Source organism: Delphinus delphis, chromosome 12 (genome assembly GCF_949987515.2).
Source record: "Delphinus delphis chromosome 12, mDelDel1.2, whole genome shotgun sequence".
NCBI classification, from domain to species: domain Eukaryota; kingdom Metazoa; phylum Chordata; class Mammalia; order Artiodactyla; family Delphinidae; genus Delphinus; species Delphinus delphis.
Genome location: NC_082694.2, coordinates 26,175,848 through 26,203,366, shown reverse-complemented (window position 1 = coordinate 26,203,366; position 27,519 = coordinate 26,175,848). Strand labels below are relative to the sequence as shown.

General features: G+C 37.2%; 1 protein-coding gene across 1 annotated transcript in view; it reads right to left on the bottom strand.

The window, feature by feature from the left end:
* Positions 1 to 27,519, bottom strand: part of TACR1 (tachykinin receptor 1) — a 93,413-nt gene that overhangs the window by 50,753 nt on the left and 15,141 nt on the right. Inside the window, exon 2 of the mRNA XM_060027736.1 lies at positions 20,598 to 20,792. Coding sequence (XP_059883719.1) covers positions 20,598 to 20,792 — 195 coding nt within the window. The remainder of the gene's footprint in view (positions 1 to 20,597; positions 20,793 to 27,519) is intronic.

Here is a 27,519-nt window from a genome sequence, read left to right as displayed (position 1 = left end):
ACCTAGGGAAACATACAGACTGAAAGCAATGGGATGGAAAAAGGTATTCCATGCAAATGGAAATCAAAAGAAAGCTGGAGTAGCAATACTCATATTAGACAAAATAGACTTTAAAATAAAGACTGTTGCAAGAGACAAGGAAGGACACTGCATAATGATCAAGGAATCAATCCAAAAAGAAGATATAACAATTGTAAATATATGTGCACCCAATATAGGAGCACCTCAATATATAAGGCAAATGCTAATAGTCATAAAAGGGGAAATTGACAGTAACACAATAAGAGTGGGGGACTTTAACACCCCACTTACACCAATGGACAGAAAATCCAGACAGATAATTAATGAGAAAACATAAGCCTTAAATGACAAACTAGACCCAATAAACTTAATTGATGTTTATAGGACATTCCATCCAAAAACAACAGATTACACTTTCTTCTCAAATGCACACAGAACATTCTCCAGGATAGATCACATCTTGCATCACAAATCAAGCCTCAGTAAATTTAAGGATCTTTTCTGACCAAAATGCTATGAGATTAGAAATCAATTACAGGGGAAAAAAATCTGTAAAAAACACAAACACATGGAGGCTAAACAATATGTAACTAAATAACCAATGGATCACTGAAGAAGTCGAAGAGGAAATCAAAAAGTACCTGGAGATAAATGACAACGATGATCCAAAACCTATGGAATGCAGCAAAAGCAGTTCTAAGAGGGAAGTTTACAGCAATACAATCTCACCTCAAGAGAGAAGCAAAATCTCAAATAAACAACCTAACCTTACATCTAAAGCAAATAGAGAAGGAAGAACAAACAAAATCAAAAGTTAGTAGAAGGAAAGAAATGATAAAGATCAGAGCAGAAGTAAATGAAATAGAGATGAAGAAAACAATAGCAACAATCAATGAAACTAAAAGCTGGTTCTTTGAGAAGATATACAAAATTGATATACCTTTAGCCAGACTCATGAAGAAAAAAGGGAGAGGACTCAAATCAATAAAATTGGAAATGAAAAGAAGTTAAAACAGACACCACAGAAATACAAAGGATCGTAAGAGACTGCTGTGAAGAACTATATGCCAATAAAATGGACAACCTGGAAGAAATGGAAAAATTCTTTGAAAGGTACAACCTTCCATGATAGAACCATGAAGAAACAGAAATTATGACGAGGTCAATCACTAGTACTGAAATTCAAACTGTAATTAAAAATCTTCCAACAAAATAAAGTCCAGGATGAGATGGCTTCACATGAAAATTCTATCCAACATTTGGAGAAGAGTTAACACCTACCCTTCTGAAACTCCTCAGAAAATTGCAGAGGAAGGAACACTCCCAAGCTCATACTAGGAGGGCACCATCACCCTGATACCAAAACCAGACAAAGATATCACACACAAAAATTATAGACCAATATCATTGATGAACATAGATGTAAAAATCCTCAACAAAATACCAGCAAACAGAATCCAACAACACATTAAAAGGATTATACACCATGATCAAGTGGGATTTATTCCAGGGATGCAAGGATACTTCAATATATACAAATCAATCATTGTGATACACCATATTAACAAATTGAAGAATAAAAATTATATGATCATCTCAATAGATGAAGAAAAAGCTTTTGACAAAATTCAACACCCATTTATGATTAAAAAAACTCTCCAGAAAGTAAGCATAGAGGGAACCTACCTCAACATAATAAAGGCCATATACGACAAACCCACAGCAAACATCACTTTCAATGGTGCAAAACTGAAAGTATTTCCTCAGAGATCAGAAACAAGAGAAGGATGTCCACTCACGCCACTTTTATTCAACACAGTTTTGGAAGTCTTAGCCATGGCAATCAGAGAAGAAAAAGAAATAAACTGTATAGAAATTGGAAAGGAAGAAACTAAAGTGTCACTGTTTGCAGATGACGATACTATACATAAAAAATTCTAAAGATGCTACCAGAAAACTACTACAGCTCATCAATGAATTTGGTAAAGTTGCAGGATACAAAATTAATACAAGAAATATCTCTCATTCTTATACACTAACAACAAAAAATAAGAAAGATAAATTAAGGAAACAATCTCATTTACCATTGGAACAAAAAGTATAAAATACCTAGGATTCAACCTAGCTAAGGAGGCAAAAGACCTGTACTCAGAAAACTATAAGATACTAAGGAAATGAATAAAATATGACACAGACAGATGGAGAGATATACCATGTTCTTGGATTGGAAGAATCAACATTGTCAAAATGACTGAACTACCCAAAGAGGTCTACAGATTCAGTGCAATCCCTATCAAATTACCAATAGCAATTTTCACAGAATTAGAACAAAAAATTTTTACAATTTGTATGGAAACACAAAAACCTCCAAATAGCCAAAGAAAACCTGAGGAAAAAAAAAAATCAGAGCCGGAAGAATCAACTCCTTGACTTCAGACCATACTGCAAAGCTACAGTCATCAAAATAGTATGTTACTGACATAAAAACAGAAATAGAAATAAATGGAACAGAATAGAAAGCCCAGAAATAAACCCATGCACCATGATTACCTAATCTATGACAAAGGAGGCAAGAATATACAATGGAGAAAAGGCACTCTCTTCAATAAGTGGTGCTGGGAAAACAGGACAGCTACATGTAAAAGAATGAAATTAGAACATTCCTTAACAGGATACACACAAATAAACTCAAAATGGATTAAAGACCTAAATGTGAGGTCAGACACCATCAAATGGTTAGAGGAAAACATAGGCAGAACACTCTATGACATAAATCACAGCAAGATCTTTTTTGACCCACCTCCTAGAGAAATGGAAATAAAAACAAAAATAAACAAATGGGACCTAATGAAACTTAAAACGTTTGCACAGCAAAGGAAACCATAAACAAAATGAAAAGATAATCCTCAGAATGGGAGAAAATATTTGCAAATGAAGCAACTGACAAAGGATTAATCTCCAAAACATACAAGCAACTCATGCAGCTCAATAACAAAGAAACAAAAAACCCAATCCAAAAAGGGCAGAAGACCTAAAGAGACATTTCTGCAAAGAAGATGTACAGATTGCCAACAAACACATGAAAGAATGCTCAACATCATTAATCATTAGAGAAATGCAAATCAAAACTACAATGAGATATCATCTCACACCAGTCAGAATGGCCATCATCAAAAAATCTAGAAACAATAAATGCTGGAGAGGGTGTGGAGAAAAGGGAACCCTCTTGCACTGTTGGTGGGCATGTGAACTGATACAGCCACTATGGAGAACAGGATGGATTTTCCTTAAAAAACTACAAATAGAACTACCATATGGCCCAGCAATCCCACTACTGGGCATATAACCTGAGAAAACCATAACTCAAAAAGAGTCATGTACCAAAATGTTCATTGCAGCTCTATTTACAATAGCCAGGTCATGGAAGCAACCCAAGTGTCCATCAACAGATGAATTGATAAAGAAGATGTGGCACATATATACAATGGAATATTACTAAACCATAAAAAGGAATGAATCTGAATTATTTGTAGTGAGGTGGATGGACCTAGAGACTGTCAAACAGAGTGAAATAAGTCAGAAAGAGAAAAACAAATACCATATGCTAACACATATATATGGAATCTAAAAAAAAAAGAAGAAAATAGAAAATGGTCAGAAGAACCTAGGGGCAAGACTGGAATAAAGATGCAAATCTACTAGAGAATGGACTTGAGGATATGGGGTAGGGGAAGGGTAAGCTGGGACAAAGTGAGAGCGTGGCATGGACATATATACACTACCAAACGTAAAGTAGATAGTTGGTGGGAAGAAGCTGCATAGCACAGGAGATCAGCTTGGTGTATTGTGACCACCTGGAGGGGTGGGATTGGGGGGGTGGGAGGGAGGGAGATGCAGGGGGGAAGATATATGGGGACATATGTATATGTATAACTGATTCACTTTGTTATAAAGCAGAAACTACACACCATTGTAAAGCAATTATACTCTAATGAAGATGTTAAAAAAAAAAAAACCAAAAAACCTAAAAATGGGTGAAAGACCTAAACGTAAGACCAGACACTATAAAACTATTTGAGGAAAACATAGGCAGAACACTCTTTGACATAAATCGCAGGAAGACATTTTTTGATTCACCTCCTAGTGTAACAAAAATTAAAAAAAATAATAAGCAAATGGGACCTAATAAAACTTAAAACTTTTACACAGCAGAGGAAATCACAAACAAAACGAAAAGACGACCCTCAGAATGGCAGAAAATACTTGCAAATGAAGCAGCTGACAAGGACTTTATCTCAAAAATATACAAAGAGTTCATGTAGCTCAATATCAAAAAAACAAAACACCCAAACAAAAAATGGGGGGAAGATCTAAATAGACATTTCTCCAAAGAAGACATACAGGTGCCTGAAAAGAACATGAAAAGATCCTCAACATTGCTAATTATTAGAGAAATGTAAATCAAAACTACAATGAGGTATCACCTCACACTGGTGAGAATGGCTATCATCAAGAAATCTACAAACAATAAATGCTGGAGAGGGTGTGGAGAAAAGGGAATCCTCCTCACTGTTGGTGGGAATGTAAATTGGTTCAGCCACTATGGAGAACAGTATGGAGGTTCCTTAAAAATTTAAAAATAGAACTACCATATGACCCAGTAGTCCTACACCTAGGCAGATACCCAGAGAAAACCATAATTCAAAAAGATATGTGCACCCCAATGTTCATTGCAGTATTATTTACAATAGCCAGAACTTGGGAGCAACCTTAATGTCCAACAGAGGAATGGACAAAGAAGATGTGGTACATATATACAATGGAATATTACTCAGCCATAAAAAAGAACTAAATAATGCCTTTTGCATCAACATGGATGGACCTAGAGATTGTCTTTTCTCCATTGCATATCATTTCCTCCTTTGTCATAGATTGGGTGACATATATGTGTGGGTTTATCTCTGGGCTTTGTATCCTGTACTATTGATCTATATTTCTGTTTTTGTGCCAGTACAATACTGTCTTGATTACTGTAGCTTTGTAGTATAGTCTGAAGTCAGGGAGTCTGATTCCTCTAGCTCTGTTTTACTCTCTCCAGATTTTTTTGGCTATTTACAGCTTTTCTGTTTCCATGCAAATTGTAAATTTTTTTTTTGTTCTAATTCTTTGAAAAATGCCGTTGGTAATTTGTAGGGATTGCATTGAATCTGTGGATTACTTGGGGTAGTACAGCCATGTTGACAATATTGATTTTTCCAATACATGGTATATCTCTCCATCTGTTTGCATTATCTTTGATTTCTATCATCAGTGTTTTATAGTTTTGTGAGTACAGGTCTTTTGTCTCCTTAGGTAGGTTTATTCCTAGGTATTTTATTCTTTTTGTTGCAATGGTAATTGGGAGTGTTTCCTTAATTTCTCTTTCTGATCTTTCATCATTAGAGTATAGGAATGCAAGAGATTTCTGTGCATTAACTTTATATCCTGCAACTTTACTAAATTCATTGATTAGCACTAGTAGTTTTCTGGTAGCATCTTTAGGATTTTCTCTCTATATATAGTATTATGTCATCTGTGAACAGTGACTGTTTTACTTCTTCTTTTCCAATTTGTTTTCCTTTTATTTCTTTTTTTTTTTTCTCTGATTGCCATGGCTAGGACTTCCAAAACTATGTTAAATAAAAGTGGAGAGAGTGGACATCCTTGTCTTTTTCCTCATCTTGGAGGAAAGCTTTCAGCTTATCAACATTATGAATGATGTTTGCTGTGGGTTTGTCATATATGGCCTTTTTTATGTTGAGGTAGATTACCTCTATGCCCACTTTCTGGAGAGTTTTTATCATAAATGGGTGTTGAATTTTGTCAAAAGCTTTTTTTTTTTGCATCTATTGAGATGATCATATGCTTTTTATTCTTAATTTGTTAATATGGTGTATCACACTGATTAATTTGTGTGTATTGAAGAATCCTTGCATCCCTGGGATAAATCCAATTTTATCATGGTGTATGCTCCTTTTAATGTGTTGCTGGATTCTGTTTGCTGTTATTTTTTTGAGGATTTTTGCATCTATATTCTTCAGTGATATTGGTCATAGAATTCGCCTGTGAAGCCCTCTGGTCCTGGACTTTTGTTTACTGAAAAAAATTTTTTAAATTTATTTTATTTATTTTTGGCTGCATTGGGGTTTTTTTTTTGCTGTGCATGGGCTTTCTCCAATTGTGGTGAGTGGGGGTTAATCTTGGCTACAGTGCACGGGCTTCTCATTGTGGTGGCTTCTCTTTGTTGTTGAGCATGGGCTCTGGGTGTATGGGCTTCAGTAGTTGCAGCATGCAGGCTCACTGCTTGTGGCTCACGAGCCCTAGAGCACAGCCCCCACAGTTGTGCCACATGTGCTTAGTTGCTCCGCGGCATGTGGGATCTTCCCAGACCAGGGCTTGAACCTGTGCCCCCTGCATAGGCAGGCAGATTCTTAACCACTGCACCACCAGGGAAGCCCTACTGGAAGATTTTAATTACAGTTTCAATTTCATTACTTGTGATTGGTATGTTCATGTCTTCTAATTCTTCTTGGTTCATTTTTGGAAGGTTGTACATTTCTAAGAATTTTTCCATTTCTTCCACGTTGTCCATTCTATTGGCATAGTGTTGCTTGTGTAGTCTCTTATGATTCTTTGTATTCCTGCATTGTCAGTTATAATTTCTCCATTTCATTTCTAATTTTATTGATTTGAATTCTATCCTTTTTTCTTGATGAGTCTGGTTAAAGGTTTATCAATTTTTTTTATGTTCTCAAGGAATCAACTTTTAGTTTTATTGATCTTTACTATTGTTTTCTTCATTTCTATTTCATGTATTTCTACTCTGCTCTTTATGATTTCTTTCCTTTTATTAACTTTGGGGGTTTCATTCTTCTTTCTCTAGTTACTTTAGGTGTAAGGTTAGATTTTTTATTTGAGACTTTTCTGGTTTCTTGAGGTGAAATTGAATTGCTATAAACTTCCCTCTTAGAACTGCTTTTGCTGTGTCCCATAGGTTTTGGGTTTTCATGTTCTCATTGTCATTTGTTTCTATGTACTTTTTGATTTCTTCTGTGATCTCTTAGTTATTTAGTAGCATAATGTTTAGCCTCCATTTGTTTGTGTTTTTTACAGTTTTTTTCCATGTAATTGATTTCTAATCTCATAGTGTTGTGGTCAGAAAAGATTCTTGATATGATTTCAATTGTTTTAAATCTACCAAGTCTTGATTTGTGACCCAAGATGTGATATATCCTGGAGAATGTTCCATGTGCACTTGAGAAGAAAGTGTATTCTGCCACTTTCGGGTGGAATGTTCTATAAATATCAATTAAATCTATGTGGTCTATTGTGTCATTTAAAGCTTGTGTTTCTTTGTTTATTTTCTCTCTGGATGATCTGTCTATTGATGTAAGTGGGGTGTTAAAGTCCGCCACTATTATTGTGTTACTGTCGATTTCCCCTTTCATGACTATTAGCATTTGTCTTATATATTGAGGTGCTCCTATGTTGGGTGCATGTATATTTACAATTGTTATATCTTCTTTTTTGATTGATCCCTTGATCATTATGTAGTGTCATTTCTTGTCTCTTGCAACAGTCTTTATTTTAAAGTCTATTTTTTCTGATATGAATATTGCTACTCCATCTTTCTTTTGATTTCCATTTGCATGGAATATCTTTTCCCATCCCCTCGCTTGCTGTCTGTATGTGTCCCTAGGACTGAAATGGGTCTGTTGTAGAGAGCTTATATACGGATCTTGTTTTTGTATCCATTCAGCCAATCTGTGTCTTTTGGTTGGAGCACTTAATCTATTTACATTCAAGATAATTATTGATATGTATGTTCCTATTGCTATTTTCTTAATTGTTTTGTGTTTGTTTATGTGGGTCTCTTTCTTCTCTTGAGAAGAGAAGCTTAGAGAAGAGAAGCCACTTAGAGAAGCTCCTTTAGCATTTGTTGGAAATTTGGTTTGGTGGTGCTGAATTCCCTTAGCTTTTGCTTGTCTGTAAAGCTTTTCATTTCTCTGTTGAATCTGAGTGAGATCCTTGCTGGGTAGAGTAATCTTGGTTGTAGGATTTTCCCTTTCATCACTTTAAATATATCCTGGCACTCCCTTCTATCCTACAGAGTTTCTGCTTAAAAACCAGCTGATAACCTTATAGGAATTCTCTTTTACATTATTTGTTGCTTTTCCCTTGATGCTTTTAACATTTTTCCTTGAATTTATGTTTTTTAGTTTGATTAATATGTGTCTTAGTGTGTTTCTTCTTGGGTTTATGCTGTATGGGACTCTGTGTTTCCTGGACCTGTATGGCTATTTCCTTTCCCATGTCAGGGAAGTTTTTGACTATAATCTCTTCAAATATTTTCTCAGACCCTATCTTTTTATCTTCCTCTTCTGGGACCCCTATAATTCAAATTTTGGTGAATTTAATTTGTCCCAGAGGTCTCTGAGGGTGTCCTCATTTCTTTTCAGTCTTTTTTCTTTATTCCATTCCATGGCAGTTATTTTCACCATTCTATCCTCCAGTTCACTTATCTGTTCTTCTGCCTCAGTTATTCTGCTATTGATTCCTTCTAGTGTATTTTTCATTTCAGTAATTGTGTTGTTCATCACTGTTTTTTTGTTCTTTAGGTCTTGTATGTCCTTGTTAAACATTTCTTTTATTTTCTCAATCCATGCCTCCATTTCTATTACTACTTGGATCATCTTTACTATTGTTGCTCTGAATACTTTTTCAGTTATGTTGCCTATTTCCTCTTCATTTATTTGCTCTTGTAGGTTTTTACCTTAATCCTTCATCTGTAACATATTTTTTGGTCATCTCATTTTTTTGATGGGTGCAGCTGTGTTCCTGTCTTGCTGATTGTTTGGCCTGAGGCATCCACCACTGGAGTTTGCAGGCAGTTAGTTGGAGGCAGGTCTTGTCGCCGAGATGAGGGCCTCTGGGAGAGCTCACACTGACTAATATTCCTGGTACCTGAAGATCTCTGTTAGTCCAGTGGTTTGGACTTGGTGCTCCAACCACAGGTGCTCAGGTCTCCTCTATGTTAATTATGTCAATGGTTTGTCTCATACATTGTGGGTTTTTCCCTCACTTTGTCATTTGCCAAACTCTCTCATGGAGTTTCCTGGCATACAGTATTTAACAAATATATCTATACCTGTATCTATATCTATGTTTATACTCAAACCAACCATCTCTTCATTTTAGTTTTGTCTTGAGTGTTATTTTTTGAAAGTTTTCACTCCTTTCCAATATATTTGGAATTTATATTCATTTTAAGATGTCAGAAAGAAACACATTTTTTTGATTAGTGCAGAGTTTCACCAGAATATATATTATGGACACTATTTCTGTGGGATGTTACCAGGGTTAGTCAAAAGAAGGATTCTATGATCAAGTAAATTTGGGAAACACAAGGTTTAACCAAAACCATCAGGTTTCTTTGCTGAAAAATTATCAGAGTGGAGCCTATTCATTACAATATTATTTGAAATAGCAAAGCACTAGGAGCAATCCAAATATAAATCAATATCATGCCAGATAAATAAGTTATGATTTTTCTATACAAAGTAATACTATGCAGCTGTAAAGAAAAAAATGAGACTATTTGCTTAATACTAAGGGGAAAGAATATCTGAGTTAAACTGTAAGTGGAAGAAACAAGAATATGGTATGTCATATATGACACTTTGTGTTAAGAAAGGAGACAATTAGAATATGTAGTCAAACCCTTTTTGATAAGCAGAGAGGAATTTTGGAAAGCTCACAAGAAACTGAGAACAAAACAGATGGAGAGATATACCATGTTCTTGGATTGGAAGAATCAACATTGTGAAAATGACTATACTACCCAAAGCAATTTACAGATTCAATACAATCCCTATCAAATTACCAATGGCATTTTTTTTTAAAGAACTAGAACAAAAAAATCTTAAAATTTGTATGGAGACAAAAAAGACCCCGAATAGCCAAAGCAGTCTTCAGGGAAACAAACGGAGCTGGAGGAATCAGACTCCCTGACTTCAGACTATACTACAAAGCTACAGTAATCAAGACAATATGGTACTGGCACAAAAAGAGAAGCATAGATCAATGAAATAGGATAGAAAGCCCAGAGATAAACCCACGCACATATGGTCAACTAAACTATGAGAAAGGAGACAAAGATATACAATGGAGAAAAGACAATCTCTACAATAAGTGGTGCTGGGAAAACTGGACAGCTACATGTAAAAGAATGAAATTAGAACCCTCCCTAACACCATACACAAAATTAAACTCAAAATGGATTAGAGACCTAAGTGTAAGACCAGACACTGTAAAACTCTTAGAGGAAAACATAGGCAGAATACTCTTTGACATAAATCACAGCAAGATCCTTTTTGATCCACCTCCTAGACTAATGGAAATGAAAACCAAAATAAACACATGGGACCTAATGAAACTTAAAAGCTTTTGCACAGTAAAGGAAACTACAAACAAGATGAAAAGACAACCCTCAGAATGGGAGAAAATATTTGAAAATGAATCAATGGACACAGGATTAATCTCCAAAATATATAAACAGCTCATGCAGCTCAATATTAAAAAAAAACAAATAACCCAATCAAGAAATGGGCAGAAGACCTAAATAGACATTTCTCCAAAGAAGACATACAGATGGCCAAGAAGCACATGAAAAGCTGCTCAACATCACTAATTATTAGAGAAATGCAAATCAAAATTACAATGATGTATCACCTCACACCAGTTAGAATGGACATCATCAGAAAATCTAAAAACAAGAAATGCTGGAGAGGGTGTGGGGAAAAGGGAACCCTCTTGCACTGTTGGTGGGAATGTAAAATGATACAGCCACTATGGAGAACAGTATGGAGGTTCCTTTAAAAACTAAAAATAGAATTACCATATGACCCAGCAATCCCACTACTGGGCATATACACTGAGAAAACCATAATTCAAAAAGACACATGCCCCCCTATGTTCATTGCAGCACTGTTTACAATAGCCAGGTCATAGAACAACCTAAATGCCCATTGACAGAGGAATGGATAAATAAGATGTGGTACATATATACAATGGAATATTACTCAGCCATAAAAAGGAATGAAATTGGGTCATTTGTAGAAATGTGGATGGATCTAGAGACTGTCATATAGAGTGAAGTAAGTCAGAAAGAGAAAAACAAATATCAAATATTAACGCATATATGTGGAACCTAGAAAAATGGTACAGATGAACCGGTTTGCAGGGCAGAAATAGAGACACAGATGTAGAGAACAAACATATGGACACCAAGGGGGGAAAGTGGCGGGGTAGGCATTGTGCTGTGATGAATTGGGAGATTGGGATTGACATATATACATTAATATGTATAAAATGTATAACTAATAAGAACCTGCTGTATAAAAAATAAATTAATTAAAATTTAAAAATTCAAAAGAAACTAAGAACAGTGGTTAGAGGGAGAAATCTTTTTTCTGATTACTTTTGAAACTTACTGGTTTTTAAACCACATGAATATATTATATTAAAAAAGTAAATAAAAAATTTAAAAATGGAAAGCCTCTTAGAGGCTTCAGTACACTAATGTAATTTTGACTCTCTAAGTTGTTGGTAGCTGTGAGTTATGTGGTTACCCATAATGGTTACTTATAAATTCATTCAAGTTACAAAATCCTACAGAATTTGGGGTTCTCACGTTTCCAAAAAAATTATGGAAAAATCGTTTCAGAATTCACATGTTATCTGTAGCATATACTATATATAAAATTTTATATTCTTGGGTTTCTGTGTGTGTGTATGTATGTGTGTGTGTGTGTCTGTGTGTGTGATTTCTATTCTGTTTTTTATTGACCAATTCTATCCTCAGTATTGAGTATTTTCATATCTGAAAGAACAAGCCACTTCTTATATTTCTTATTTGTTATTTTGCTGATATCAAAATTAATTCTTCTTTTTCAACATTTTCTTGAACTATTTTTATCCATTTATTCTTTCAGATGATTTGCTTTATCAGCCACCTAAACATACTTGTTGGAATAGTTTGAGAAGAACTGATATCTTCATGGAATTACATAAAGACAGAAGGGCGTTTCCACCTTTTTGGCTATTGTGAATAATGCTGCTATGAACATTGGTGTACAAAAAAAAAATGTATATAGAAGGGAGACTGTTTCCTATATACGCTTAGATAATTTCCAGGTTTTGGATCATGTGAAATGTTTCTCAAGTATTCTGTTATGCCATTCAGTAAAGTCTAAAATAGCATGATTTTTTTGTTTTTCTTCATATAATGCCTATTTCTTAATTTTCTGGGGTTTTCTTTGTTTGTTTCTGTTGTAAAGAAGATGTGTTATTCACTTTATTTTCTCAAGGATTATTATTGATATAAACTATTTTTTTTCTTTAATACATATTACCTTTTAAAAATTTTATTTTTGACATTTATTGAGACAAATATATACTTCCCTTTGACCAATTCATTTGATAAAATAAAATAACAATTTACTGATAACTTACTAACGTTATTGTTGGAAGAAGTCATGCTCAAAAAATAAAACATTGTTATTTTAATATAATTTTGAATTCTTTTGTGTGGATCTCTTATCTATAGTTGGAAATGGAATTGGCCTAAATGTTTGTTTTTGGAGCTTAGTTTGTCAACTTTTTACATTTAGGTCATACCAAATGCATATAATAAATTAGCAAGTTCTCCATATGGTTCTGAACTCATTAAGAGTTTATAAGGTATTTGAAAGAAATTTTCTGCACAAATTTTGATTCCATTGCCTTTTATAATTGTAACTCTTGAACAGTATTTTCATTCTTCGCCTCTCAAGCTGCATTAATGTGATTTACAGTTTTGTAGAAAATTGTCCATTTAATCTTACATTCAATTACACTTTCAGGCCTGGTTGTGTTTTCTCTTTCAGTAAGGTCAGCTATCTCTGGAAATTTAACATGACAGCACAAAGGAATCCCAAATTTGGTAGTCCCATCTTTTTCAAGCTTACACTTTCACCTCCAAATTAGGTGTTGCCATATGTATTGCACATGACTTCCCATGGTGGCTACTGCCTCCTCTTTGTCTCTATCTGTGCAATATCTACCAGAAAGGTAGTGAAATTTATGGCATTTTTATGGCAACCTTCCTAGTTTCTGCATTAATGTAGGCTTCTTCTCCTTCTCCTTCTTTTTTTAAAATTTTATTTACTGTAAATTTTTTGTCTGAGTGTCAGGGTTAAAGACTTGCTTTTGTGCAACCATTTTCCCCTGAAATATCAATGCACTTTTCATTATCAGTTTAACTGCTTTCCATCAACAGCAGTGACAATACTAGGAGTGCTGGGCTATATAAATGTCGTGGGTGTCAGGGAGGAGGTTAATCATACAAGCTAGCATAAACAGTCCTGGAACCACTAATATGCTGACACCCTTTTGGCAAGGCCTGGAGCAGCTTGGTAAAGGATCCACACTTGTTTTTTATTTGTGAAATAATCAAGAATGTGGAAAATTGGGGAAGTAAACTACAGGTACTTTTTCTAATATTCTTTTTTCCTTCTTATTCTCCACCAATTAGTTGATTTTTAATTTTCATTATTATTAATGAAGCTAAAGGATATGTATAAATGTAAATATTTCAGCTAAGATGACGGGATATGACATACAAAAGACAAAATGCTATAAATAAAGACAGTCTTCTGTTACAATTGGTACTAATAAAGAATTATATTAGAGGACCTCCCTGGTGGTGCAGTGGTTAAAAATCCACCTGCCAGATGTAGAGAATGGACTTCAGGACACAAGGAGGGGGAAGGGTAAGCTGGGACGAAGTGAGAGAGTGGCAGTGACATATATACACTATGAAATGTAAAATAGATAACTAGTGGGAAGCAGCTGCATAGCACAGGGAGATCAGCTCAGTGCTTTGTGACCACCTATAGGGGTGGGATAGGGAAGATGGGAGGGAGAAGCAAGAGGGAAAGGATATGGGGATATATGTATATGTATAGCTGATTCACTTTGCTATACAGCAGAAACTAACACAACATTGTAAAGCAATTATACTCCAATAAAGATGTTTAAAAAAAAAAAGAATCTGCCTGCCAATGCAGGGGACTAGGGCTTGGAGCCCTAGTCTTGGAAGATCCCACATGCCACAGAGCAACTAAGCCCATGTGCCACAACTACTGAGCCTGCATGCCAAAATTACTGAAGCCCATGCACCTAGAGCCCATGCTCTGCAAGAAGACAAGCTACCACAATGAGAAGCCCGTGCACTGCAGCGAAGAGTAGCCCCCAGTCGCCACAACTAGAGAAAGCCCGAGGGCAGCAACGAAGACCCAATGCAGCCAAAAATAAATAAAATGAATAAATTTATAAAAAATAAAAGAATTATATTAGAGTTAATATATCCACGTTCATGTACACTTTCACAAAATCTCCAGGTAATTATAGTCATGAGTGATGCTGTTTTCTGACATAGTTTCCTTTCCCAGGACTATTGGTAATATTTGTAATTCAGATAAGCACATCTTACTTCATGCTAAAACTTTACCACAAAGTTATGTACAAAGAAGTTTAATTAACAGAAAATGACATATGACCAATATTAATAAATGATTCAGGGAAGCTGAAATTCCCCAGGCTGCCTAAATCTCATTCTTTGGGATGTATTTCTCATTTTTCATCCTTATTATAGACTTTTTCTTGGCCATATTGGTGAGCCCTCTGATAAAGAAATATTGACTCATTCATCTTCCTTGTCCTCAGGGGTATTACCCCATAACCTTCCAGGGCCACGGCAACTTGACACCCTGGATAGCATCCTCAAGAGTGGGCTTGGATCCAAATAATTTTGAAAGCTACTGAATTTGCATTTTTCAAAGCCAAATATTTCTTCTTTATACTTTAATTTTTCTTTTACTGTGCTTTTTTTCTCCATCGGGAAGAGTTACTTTTGGTTACCCGTGAAATTTTTCTTCCTCACCAGTCAATCACTCTACCATTACAGGACTTCCTAGGTAGTGTCACAGTTTCACAAGAGCAGTCACAGCTGCCAAGTTGCTAAAATTATGGCAGGACTCAATCACAAACTATGACAATACTATATTAATAATGAACTCAAGTCTCCAGTTTCATGAATAATTTTAGAATAACATTCCATAACTGCAGATTGTAGACATAAACAGTGGATGACAGAAGAAATTGAACCTGTCCCTGCAGGGATCTAGGGATGTAGCTAGAAGCAGCCTGCTTATGAAGTTTGCTGTTTTATCTTACTAGTCAGCTAAGGGAAATCACTAATCAATTTTCAAAGAAGGAGATTAGTTAAAAAAACTATTATTTACATATGCATACACACATATATGTTCACATCAAATTGTACAAGCATGTATAATGACATAAGAAATTCTTTATGATATGGTAAATGGCGGATTATAAAATGTAAATACAAATGATTCAAACTATGAAAAAAATTCAACCCCGTTCCAATAAGAGAAATGCATTTTTAACTTTAGTGGGTAAAAATCTAAAATCTTGACAATACAGTCTGTTGACGAGGCTGTGGAGAAACAGAGACTTTCACACATTTCTGGTGGGAATGTAAATTAGTATGGAAGGCCAATATAAAAATTTGACCCAGCAATTCCATTTTGGGGATTTTTATGCTCCACATAGCCTTACATTATAAATGTAAAGGTTATTCATGACAGCAATCCAATAGCAAAAGGCTGGAGACAATCCCAAGTCCACTAAAAGTGACTGGTTAAATAATATTGTACATTTACAACATGGAGTACTGTGTAGCTGAAAAAAAGAATAGAGAAGCTTTTCATGAACTGATATGAAAAGATCTCTAAGACGTATTAAGTTAAATAAAAAACAGAACAATGTGCATAATAAGCTACATTTTGTGTTACAAAAAGGGAAACAATCTATATTTGTGTTGACCTGTAGGTACACAAGACACTTCAAAAGAAACTAAGAACAATATTTCCCTGGATGGAAATTCATCAAAATGTTAGAGCCTTTGTAAATGATGGGAATATGGGTGATTAAAGAAATTATAAGAACTTTCATTATACCCCATAATTTATTTATATTTTTAAATGCAAAATGAAGTTTTAAATGATTTTCCAGGAAGATGAACCAAGTCTATCTGTAGCATTTTGTAGCCCAGATGTACGTGCTTATGAATAATAGCAGCAAGGGATGAGTGCTGTGGAGAGTCTATGGGCTTGTTCTCTGGTTAACATTTGTCACATCCTTCCAGGGACAATAATTTGTCCTAACCCCCATTAGACCAATTGGAAAAATTCCAAATGGGCTGACACATAGGAGTTAGCAAGGCAAAATGCAAATAAACATGAGAATGAAACGGGGCCCATCCATACTTCGGCTAATTCAGAGATGAGTACTTATGAATGTCACCCCAGGCACAGCCCACACTTCAGAAGATAATTTCTTATGGAGGAAATTTGGGGTTATCCCAATGGAAGCAGTATCTTGAGAGCTTGCAAAAGCAAAAACCTTTGGATAGCATTTAATTTTAAGTTAAATAAAAATGAAACATAAATTCCAGACAAAGTGCATAAGTCAAACTACTTGGTATTACGAGTAATTTTAAAGCAAACACTCATGCTACTACCATTGTGCTGGAGAAATATAATGCCATATCCTCAGAAGCAACTCCAAGTGTCCCTTCTTGATCACATCCCTTTCTCTCCCTTGAAAGATAATCACAGTCTTCACTTTCATGGTAACTACTTCTTTGCTTGCAGTTGTAGTATTACCACCTTTCATTTTGCTTGTTTTAAAACCTTATTTACAAGAGCCATTTATGCTGCATGGAGCTACATTTTGTTCATTCTGCCAACTACATAATATTCCATGGCATGCTTGTACCACAGTTAAAATATCCATCTAACTGAAGACGGACATTTGGAATATCTCCAGTTTAGGGCTTTAAGAATGATGCTGATATAAACAATGTCTAGATGTATGTGGGTTCATAGCATGAGTTTTTCTAGGGTAATTAATTACCCCTGAGTGAAATTGCAGGGTTATGGGGTATGAATAGTTTCTTCTTTTCTAGATACTACAAAATGTTTTCCAATGTGGTTTTATCAATGTATACTTTTAGCAGTCTACTAAGGTTCTTCACCAAAAGTTCTAAATGCTTAGTTTAGTCAGACTTCTGAACATTTGCTAGTCTAATAGGTAGATAGTAAGATCTCATTATGGTTTTAATTTTCATTTCACTGTTGATGAATGAAGTTGTGTGCCTCCTTATATATTAATTGGCCATTTAATATATAAGGATATCTTTTGCCTGTCCTTTTATTGGATTGCGTTTCTTTAAAAGTGTTTACTTTAATACATGTATTAATAAGAATCTAAATGATAAGTGATCAGGGTTAGAGGTTAACCATGTAGCCAGAAGGCAAATGCCAGACTTTCAAAGATTTTCAAAAGACCCAGATTTTCACAAAATCTTTTAGCGTAATTATCTGGCATAAATTATTCATCAGATGAATTGGGCCTAAGCATTTGCCCATCTCACTCCCTGCTGCCAGTTTTCTGCCCATGTACCCAGATCAATGAATGACGCTAACAACAGTAGGTAACATTCACTAGATTCTTTCCAATGTGCATGGCACTGAGCTAAGCAAGTACCTTATTTACTTCTCTCAACACCTCTAATATGGACTGTACTATTAGGCTTAGGAGCTTGAATAACTTGACTATTACGACTCAACTAGAGAGAGATGTAGCTGGGAGTTGATCACTCATTTAACTCTCAAGCCTATGCTCTTACCCTGTCTCAAAATAAAATTTCATTATGGTTTCAAATTTGGAATTACTGTGTACTGTGGAAATGGCAATCATTAGTTCTAATAAAAGAGAATATAATAAAGTACTTAGTTTAGAACTGATGGAATTTAAATTCCCTAAAAAATATATCATGATGCATTATGACAGATACTGACAAAAATAAAATAGGTTTGCATAAAGCTTACACTTATGTTTGTATCACAGACAATATGTGAATGGCAAATGTGGATGCTTTCAACTTACCACTGCATCTATAAACATTTTATACATCTTGAATAGATAAAATCAGGAGCTCTTATTCCAGGCCCATTTGTTTTTAGGTTAAAATCATGAAATAAACAATAATGGCAAACCTAACCATGCATCCAGTAGCAGTTACCCAAAATTCTTTAAAGGTAACTTGAAAGGACAGTCCAAAACATTGAGTCTCAAAGGGACTTTCTAATCATTAGTAAGCATAAAACAGAAAAATGTTTAAAAGTAAAACACTACTGTTTCTTGCATGAGATCCCAGAGATCTGTGAGAAAATAAACCTTTATTTCCAAGTTAAAATTTGAATTTGTTGGAAGATAAAAGAACTGTGCTTATTTGAAGCAAAAAGTTTCAGAAAGGTGATCAGACTTTGAAAAGCTCACAAGAACTAAGAACTGAGCTAAGGTCCATGAAGTTGACGGCAGTTTCTGAAGCAGTTTATATAATGAACTTTAATTCAGAGGTTTTTTTTTTCCCCCTTTTGAGGGAAGCTTCTGGCTTGAACATGTTCATGGGTCCCGTACAGCTTGTAAAGCTATGTTCTTTCTCCCACTGTGACTCTGCTCAGGCTTGTAGTTTCACTTGAAAGAAAAATGTTCAACATCTCCTAGGCTAAGCATTAATCCTCCCACTGCCTGATCAATTAAATCCCGCTGTCTGTGTCTGGAAGGCAAAGTCTGAACTTTATGTATTGCTTTCTGACAGGCTACATTTCCATGCTCCATGGAACAGATGCAGTAGTGTAACTCTGTGTGCAACAGGATTTTGGACTCTCAAATCTAGAGGGCCAACAGGTACAGTGTCTCATTTTACCATTTAATAAGTTCAAAGGTCTATAATGATTATATTATACTATCTAATGAATTTAGTTCAATAACAGTATCTTATCTTTCGTATGGCATTTAATAGCTTACAAGGCGAGAATACATTATCTTGTTTGCTCTTCAAAACAGTTTTTTATGTGAGGCAGTGCTTTATCATATTCCATTTAACAACGAGGAGAGACTGTGCTCTTGCCCAGGGTCACATAGCTAGAAACTGGCAATCTTGTAATTAACACCCAGATCTTCTGATTCTAATACAAGTGGTCTTTCTTTTACAATTCACTTAATAAACCCAAGATTGGAAAATTATAGAGGACTTTCAAAAGGAGCCATATTATCAATGTGCTTTGAATCCAGAAAACTGATGATAATATAAATGTCAAATTGCTGCTCACTTGAATAGAACAAAACAAAGAATAAGCCATTTTAATGTTGCCTCTAAGATAAGAAATTTTGGAAAATGTGCCAAGATAGCTTTAAAAAGCCCTAAATGTGATCGGTCAGGCCGCTGGAAGAGAAACAGGCTTGTCCTGTGGGGGACCTGTTACTCATAAGGTCTCAATATTCTCGCCTTGCCTTCCCATGCATTTCACATGTATACGTATTTTTCCAGCTGCAAAATCCTAGAAGGTAGGTGTTTTGGTTTAGTTTTCCCCAGAGACACATCCTGAGATAAAGATTCAGGTGCAAATGACTTATTTGGAAGGAGAAAGAAACACTAGTAGGGAGTGGGGCTAACAAAGCGTGTGTCATTGAGCCAGCTGCTACCAGGGTGACTGGAGCTTAATCCCAAGAGGAAACCCTGAACACAGTAAAACACACACCTCAGAGACCTCCCACCTGAAGGGGGAGGGAGCTGGGGTGTTCATATGCCAACTCCCATCAGTTTGTGTGTGTTTTTTTTTTGGTTGAGTTGGGTCATTGTTGCTGTGTGCAGGCTCTCTCTAGTTGCGGTGAGCGGGGGCTACTCTTCATTGCAGTGTGCGGGCTTCTCATTGCGGTGGCATCACTTGCGGAGCACAGGCTCTAGGCGTGTGGGTTTCAATAGCTGTGGCTCGCAGGCTTTAGAGCACGAGCTCAGTAGTTGTGGTGCACTGGCTTAGGTTGCTCCATGGTATGTGGGACCTTCCCAGACCAGGGCTTGAACCCCTGTCCCCTGCATTGGCAGGCGGATTCTTAACCACTGCACCACCAGAGAAGTTCCCCCATCAGTTGTTTTTGAGAGCTGCTGGGAGTGTGGAGGGAAGGATAATTCCCTTACCCTCTGGCATGCTGTGCAAGAGGGCAAAATGGCACTCTATAGGGTAGGAAAAAGTTCCCAGGCAAAGAAATGCAGACACTGGCAGGGCAAAGTCACTGGTAAGAGGGACACGGTAGTGTGCCCAAATGGTATGCTATATCAGGATCCAGGTCTTATATTTTAAAACTTTTCATTCAAAGTCCAGAATAGTATTTGGGACATAACAGTCTCCTGAAAATTATGGACACATCAACCTGACACAGAGTGGTTGTGAGAAATGTTTACAAATTAAAACCTAACATACAAATTAAATCCTAACCACCAGAAGAACAAAAGAAAGAAGGAACAAGAAAGGGCAAAGAAGGCACTGAAATTCATCTCTACTCACACTTTCTCATAAATCTTGTTGGGATGCTCCGGCCAATCGATCATGCACACCACTCGGTTGGGCATGGTCTCCGTGGTTGAGTAGTAGCCCTGGGGGAAGGCCAGGAGGAGAGCCAGGACCCAGATGACGCAGATGACCACCTTGGTGGCTGTGGCCGACAGTCGGGGCTGGAGGGGGTGGATGATGGCCATGTACCTGGAACAGAGAAGAAAGGACAAAAATTCCAATTTGGTCACCAAAATCTGCATTAGTGATTATGTATTGTTCCTGCCCAGTGAAAAATTCTCCAGAAGCCCTTTGAGTCCTGGTGATTTTTACAATTATTTTCTTTTTCATATTCTATCCTTAAGTTTTATGACTTTTATGACATAAATGCTAAACTCAGCCATATATTTTTAATATTTTAGAACCCATCTAGCAACATTTCAGGAGAGAAATTTTCATCCTTGTCCTTATGCTAGGGACATGATGCCTAAGTATATGTCAGTGGTTTACAGTGAAATAAGAAAAATAAGAACAACTTTGTGAATTTAGCCAATGTAAAGCCTATTTTTACCTTTTTTGGATTAAGGAATAATGGTGATAGAAATAGTAGTTTTTAAAGTCCTGGTGTGGCAATTTTAAAGGCTAGCAATCCTGTACAGGTCCATACAATTTGAAGGGAAGTGAATGTGTACAAAAGAGAAAGCAGTGGCCTAAAGCTAACAAAAAACCAATAGCTCCTGGAGAAATCTTCACCAATTCTTTGAACATCTAGAAGTCAGTGTATGGCTAACAAAGTATGCTTCATGAAGAGAAAGAGACTCTCCACCTCCTGAGACAGACACACTTGAGCATATCAAAGCCCAGGGTAGATTAAACCTCTCTGCAGGAAGAGGGAAGCAAAGTGAATGATGACTTTAGGTCTGGAGCCATTTCTCCATCTCTTACTTGGGATCAAGCACTGAGTGGTGTCATCTGAATGAGTATCCACATCTGAATTTGTGTATAGACTTTGAGATTTTAGAATTAACAAATGTTCCAATCAGCATTTCATATCAGTTATAGTCACATCAATTCTGCCTCCTGCATTGAAAAAATCACCTACCTTTTAAAGGAATAGGTTTAGCCCAGTCCCCTAACACCCCTGCCCCGAGCTTTTGAGGTGTGTGGTGGACAGGAACGAAGCAGCTTGGGATGGAACACAGCTCACGCCCCTTCTAGGGTACTGCTCCCTTCCCCCATGTTGTGAGGACCCCTCCTGCCTGGAATCTTGTTCTCCAGTGGATGCTGGACTCAAAGTGGCTGAAGTCAAGTACTCCTACCTCACTGGCCTGGTTACAGGGTCCTCACTTGGGGAAGGGGAGCCATGCCAACCTCTTTTCCCATCCCTTTGTTACTATTTTGCACTCTTAACACCTGCCAATAAATATTGTCTACACTGAAAACAATTATTTTTTGCAGAGTTCATGGATCCATCCCTTAAAATATGCATTTTTTTTTTCACAGTAGGAATTATGTCTTATACCACCTTTTGGGTTTAAGTATCTGACAAAGTCTCCGAATCATGCATTTGATTCTCTGACAGGCAGGTGTTTCTGGCTTCCATGGGACTGAATAGTCAATGGAGACTTCAGAAATGAGCAGACAAATAGAACAGCTGTCAGCTGGCTCCAAATAATTCCACATAATTCTTTTCTACAGTCTTTGGACTCTAGGATCTCTAGGCTGGAACTGGGGCCAGGCTTACAAGGAAAGCAATTTCATTCAGTATGTGCACTACAAATTCACACTGTGCACCTGCCGCACGCAGAGCACTGTGTTTCCTTGTGAACTCCGAGCTTCTAATTTCTCCAAGGAGAAAACGCATATAAATAAACAGCCACAAAACATGACAGTAGGATATGTGACCTCAAGTGGTAATCTGATAAATACCTCAGAGCCTTAGGGAGGCTGCAGATTCGGAATGGCAGGTGGATTATTGAAGAGGCTTAAAGGGGTGTGCTTGGCTGGATTTGGGGTGAGCCTGCTGAGCATCTGGCTTGAAGGGCAAGAAGCATTCAGAGACTTCCTCCCTTCTCCATGTTATGATTAGTTAGATCTTCCCTGTCTGAGAAGCATGATGGCTCAGTTTTCATGAAGGCTTCCCTGATTGTCCTTTTATAGAATACCTTTTAGAATAACTTTTCCTAGATTTTCTTGCTAGGGACTTAGGCTTTCCTTCTCTGGTCTGTAAGAGCGATGGCACAGACAGTGTTCAGTATATGAAAGAATATTAGGATGCCTCAGGTCAGCTTTTACACATGTAATCAGAACTGATGATAGCTCCCCGGAAGGAAATCCCCAGGATCTTTTCCTTCTCCCTCTTTTGGAAAGTGGTTAGGTAGTCTTTTTTAAAATTTATTTTATTCAAGTATTGTTGATTTATAATATAGTGTTAGTTTCTACTGTACACCAAAGTGGTTTTTATATATATATATATATATATATGTACATTCTAAGGGTTGATAGTAATTTTTTTCCTTGTGATGAGAGCTCTTAGGATTTATTCTCTTAACAACTTTCATATATAACATACAGCAGTGTCAATTATATTTATCATGTTGTACATTACATCCTTAGTACTTTTTTATCTTATAATGAAAATTTGTACCTTTTGGCTACTTTTACCCAATTCCCACTCCCCCAACCCCCACCTCTGAAAACCACAAATCTGATCTTCTTTTTCTATGAGTTTGTTTGTTTTTGAAGTATAACACTATGTTAGTTCCTGGTATACAGCATAGTGATTGGATATTTCTATGCAGTTCAAAATGATCACCATAAGAAGTCTGGTTGTGATCTGTCACCATAAAAAGATATTACATAATTATGGACTTCCCACACTGTACATTTCATACCCATGTCTCTACTCTTATTTGAATATTTTAGTCATGACATATCAGCAAGTCACTGTGCCCCTCCTTTGTCAAACACACAAAAGTGTCAGCATGACTCTGAAAATGTTATCACCTATTTGGGAAATATAATTATGCTTTAACAAAAGGACACTAAGTGTAGGTAGTCTTGAAGTCAGGAGAGAGCGGAATTAGGAATAGACTTGCAAAAGATATTGTGGTGGAGGTGAGTAGTAATCTATAAATCTCTGGGCAAATTTCCCTGGTTGATTTGGTGGCTATAAAGTCTGTTACTCAACTACCATCTACAGAGCATTGAAAGGGCAAAGACAGGGATTTCCCTGGTGGCACAGTGGTTAAGAATCTGCCTGCCAATGCAGGGGACACGGGTTTGAGCCTTGGTTCGGGAAGATGCCACATGCCACGGGGCAACTAAATCTGTGCATCACAACTACTGAGCTTGTGCTGTAGAGCCCGTGAACCACAAATACTGAGCCCACACGCCACAACTACTGAAGCCCGCGTGCCTAGAGCCCGTGCTCCGCAACAAGAGAAGCCACTGTAATAAGCCCACGCACCCCAACGAAGAGTAGCCTCTGCCTGCCGCAACTAGAGAATGCCCGCACGCAACAAGGAAGACCCAACGCAGCCAAAAATAAATAAATAAATTTATATATAAGAAAGAAAGGGCAGGGCTTCCCTGGTGGCGCAGTGGTTGAGAGTCCGCCTGTCGATGCAGGGGACACGGGTTCGTGCCCTGGTCCGGGAAGATCCCACATGCCGCGGAGCAGCTGGGCCCGTGAGCCATGGCCGCTGAGCCTGCGCGTCCGGAGCCTGTGCTCCGCGGCGGGAGAGGCCACAACAGTGAGAGGCCCGCGTACCGCAAAAAAAAGAAAGAAAGAAAGAAAGAAAGAAGGCAAAGACAACTCTCAACCTGCAGTGAATCAAGCATTGTCTGGCTACTTCCAACGGAGGTCCAGTATACTGCAGACCTGATGACCTTCTATACTTGGGGTGGTATCCTGAAAAGAATCCTGAGAAGTCTTGATTTCCCTCTTGGTTCTGCCTCTTTCCTGCTGCCTGACAGCAATGAAACCTTTGTTTCCTCTTTAGTCATGGGGTTGTTGTGGCAATCCTAGAATCAGAGCCAGTGGGTGTGGATTTGTGCAATCACTATTGTCTTCTTTCCAATTTGCTGAAGGGCTGGACCTGGTTGGTCATGACTAGAGTCTCTTTTGAGTGTTTGTATTAAAATTGTAGAATTGCTCACTGAAGCATTTCCCAGAGACAAGATCTTTCCCCTACAAAGCTGGACATGCAGCCGTGAAGATGCCTGTCTCAGCTTCAGCACCTCCCAGGCTCCTGCTTTCACTGTGTCTGTGCATTCTCAGACTTCACAGGAGCTTAGAGAGGATGCACAAGGGAGAATGTGGTGATTACACTGTCTCTTTTGGATATTATTTCAAATGCAAATTTTTAATTTACTTTTAACTCAGAATAAATGTTCAGACTTTAATAAATTTAACCTAACAGTCATCCTCATGGCCGAATTGGTGATACATGGCTCAGAATCTAATGTGACTGGGGCTTAAGGGGGATCGCATAAGCATATCAGTGCTGTAGCTCCAAATGGGTGGCAGAAAGCCATATTTTATTTTTATTGCAAAAATTGTAATTTGGAAGCCCATTTCAGTTAACTCTGCCATTTCCTGAGTGTAGGCGCTATTTCAGTGACAGATAAAAGTATTGTACACATAAAGCCAGAGAGACTAAAAAAGATTGACTTTAAAAATGTATATATTTTCATTTGTATGAAATAGAGCCATTTATAAATCTCCTTCCTCCCTTTTTTTCTTTCTTCTTTCTCTCTCTTGCAATTCTCACTTCTGGGGCTTGTGTAATGCACTTCTTTCTTATTTACCCTAAATCTAGTACCACTTGGATGACTTGTCTGCAGAAGGATACATATTTCCTTTCTTACTGTCCATTTGTATTTTGGATTCCATTAACATACATTTATATATTTATTTGTAACCACCCTGAACAATTCTTGCTTATTCGCTTGTAAGTTATCACAGAGTAAGTGCTGCAAGCCCCAGGAAATTACATTCAATAAATATTTATTGACTACATTGCGCTCATGGGACTAGAAGGCAGTCAATGAAATGTCTTTCTAGTTTATGCATTAATCATCAGGCTACCAGAGAGACTGTCTGGAGGCTGTGTGGGATGTAGATTATGTTCTCCACTTCAGGTTGTTTCAGTCCCGTGGTGGGCCATGAGCTCTGATTTGAATTGTATGTGGCCTCTCTGATGAAAACTTGAGGTGCTGTCTTCCTCTTGCATAATTTTGCTTTATAAAATGAACTCTCCATATAGTGCTTTAAGTCTGGCAAAATATAAGCCTGCACATTTTTAAAAACACAGAATGAAACAATCCTATTGTGAGAAAGAATTCCAATCTTCTGACAAGCTGCAGTATTCTCATAACTTTCACCTATACCAGCCCTAAGTCATTTGGCAAACAGAATGTCTTTCCTCTGCTAGGATATCTGTCTCACCACATCCTTCTTCTACATTTCCCTTCCAATTCCAGTCCTTGCTCTCCCTTATCCACACTCACTTCTTCCTGTGATGGTACAAGTTTCCTTTGAGGGACTGCATCTCCCTGGGTTCAAATGACCAGGAGGGGTGACAGCTAAGAGCATGGCTATCTCTTCTCTCTTTATCCTCCACAGATTCTTTGAGGATGGTAGTTGCTGTGACTTATTCATGCTGGTATCCTTGGCTTCCTCAGTGCCTAGGATATAGTAAATACTCAATGAAAGCTTAATTTAATAAATGAATATACAAATTTCTTGGCACATGGCAGGGGCTCTGTAAATGGTTGTTGAATAAAAATACATGCAGCAGGAGAAGTACATGCATATTATACCTTTGTTTCTCCCAGTCTGAACATATGTGAGAATAATTATTGCTCAGCGTTTTCTGTTGTACAGACATCCAGGATCATCCTGCAGGAGTGATCTCACTGGACCCAGGTCTTCAGAATTTCCTAGATCTTGACATTAAGCCCTTAAATTCTCAATAATTATTTGTCAAATAAATTCTGCATTGACCAGCATGTTGGGAACTGTACAAAACAAAACTCAGTCTTTCTACATGGCATCACCCTTTGGCTCTTCCTCTGAACAAGAGGTCACTTCATCCTTTCTCCTACTCCCCTCCCTTCCATTATAAGGAGCACATAGTCCTTCTACCTGAGGTCACTAACATTTCATCAGTTGGGGTTTTCTTCCAGGACATTTCCTTAATCATCAAAATTCAGGGAACTTATTTAGCCAGATCATTTGACCAGCAACTTTATCTACTCAACTAAGACAAATCTCACAACTTATAACCAAAGAGGTCTTTGAGCAGGCAATAGAGATGACACAGAGTCATCTACTAAGCCATTGTGGTAATGGCAGAGCCTCTCACGTTCTCGCTGCTGTTATGTACAACTCTAAATAGCATGAATTTTTTGCCTCCAAGCCCAAGTAGATTCATAACACTGTTGGTGGACTCATTTCAAAAAGTACCAAATAACAACAAGATTTCAGTAAACAAGACCATAAGAAATGGGTACAAAGACAGATGAAACCAAGAGCCTGTGACAATTTAGAGTGAATTGAAGGAGGGGATGTGGCTGACTGTTGTCCAAGTTGTCCTATTCAGGTGGACCCATGTGGTTCAAATATGATTCAGATGTAGAGTCTCCAGCCAGGGTTACCATAAAAGTATACATGACTAAAGACTGAAATGGACTATGGGTAAAATGCAGTAAAGGTCTAAACCAAATATAATATCCTGAGTGTTTTGAGGAACAGCCAAGATGACAGAGTAGGAAGACCCTGAGCTCAACTCCTCCCATGGACACACCAAAATTAGTGAGAATGACATGAAGATGAACCAAAAAGATTTTCCACATCTAAATATATAAAGAAGGAACCACAAGGAGACAGGTGGGATGGGGGGCAAAGACATGGTATAGTCAAGATCCACAA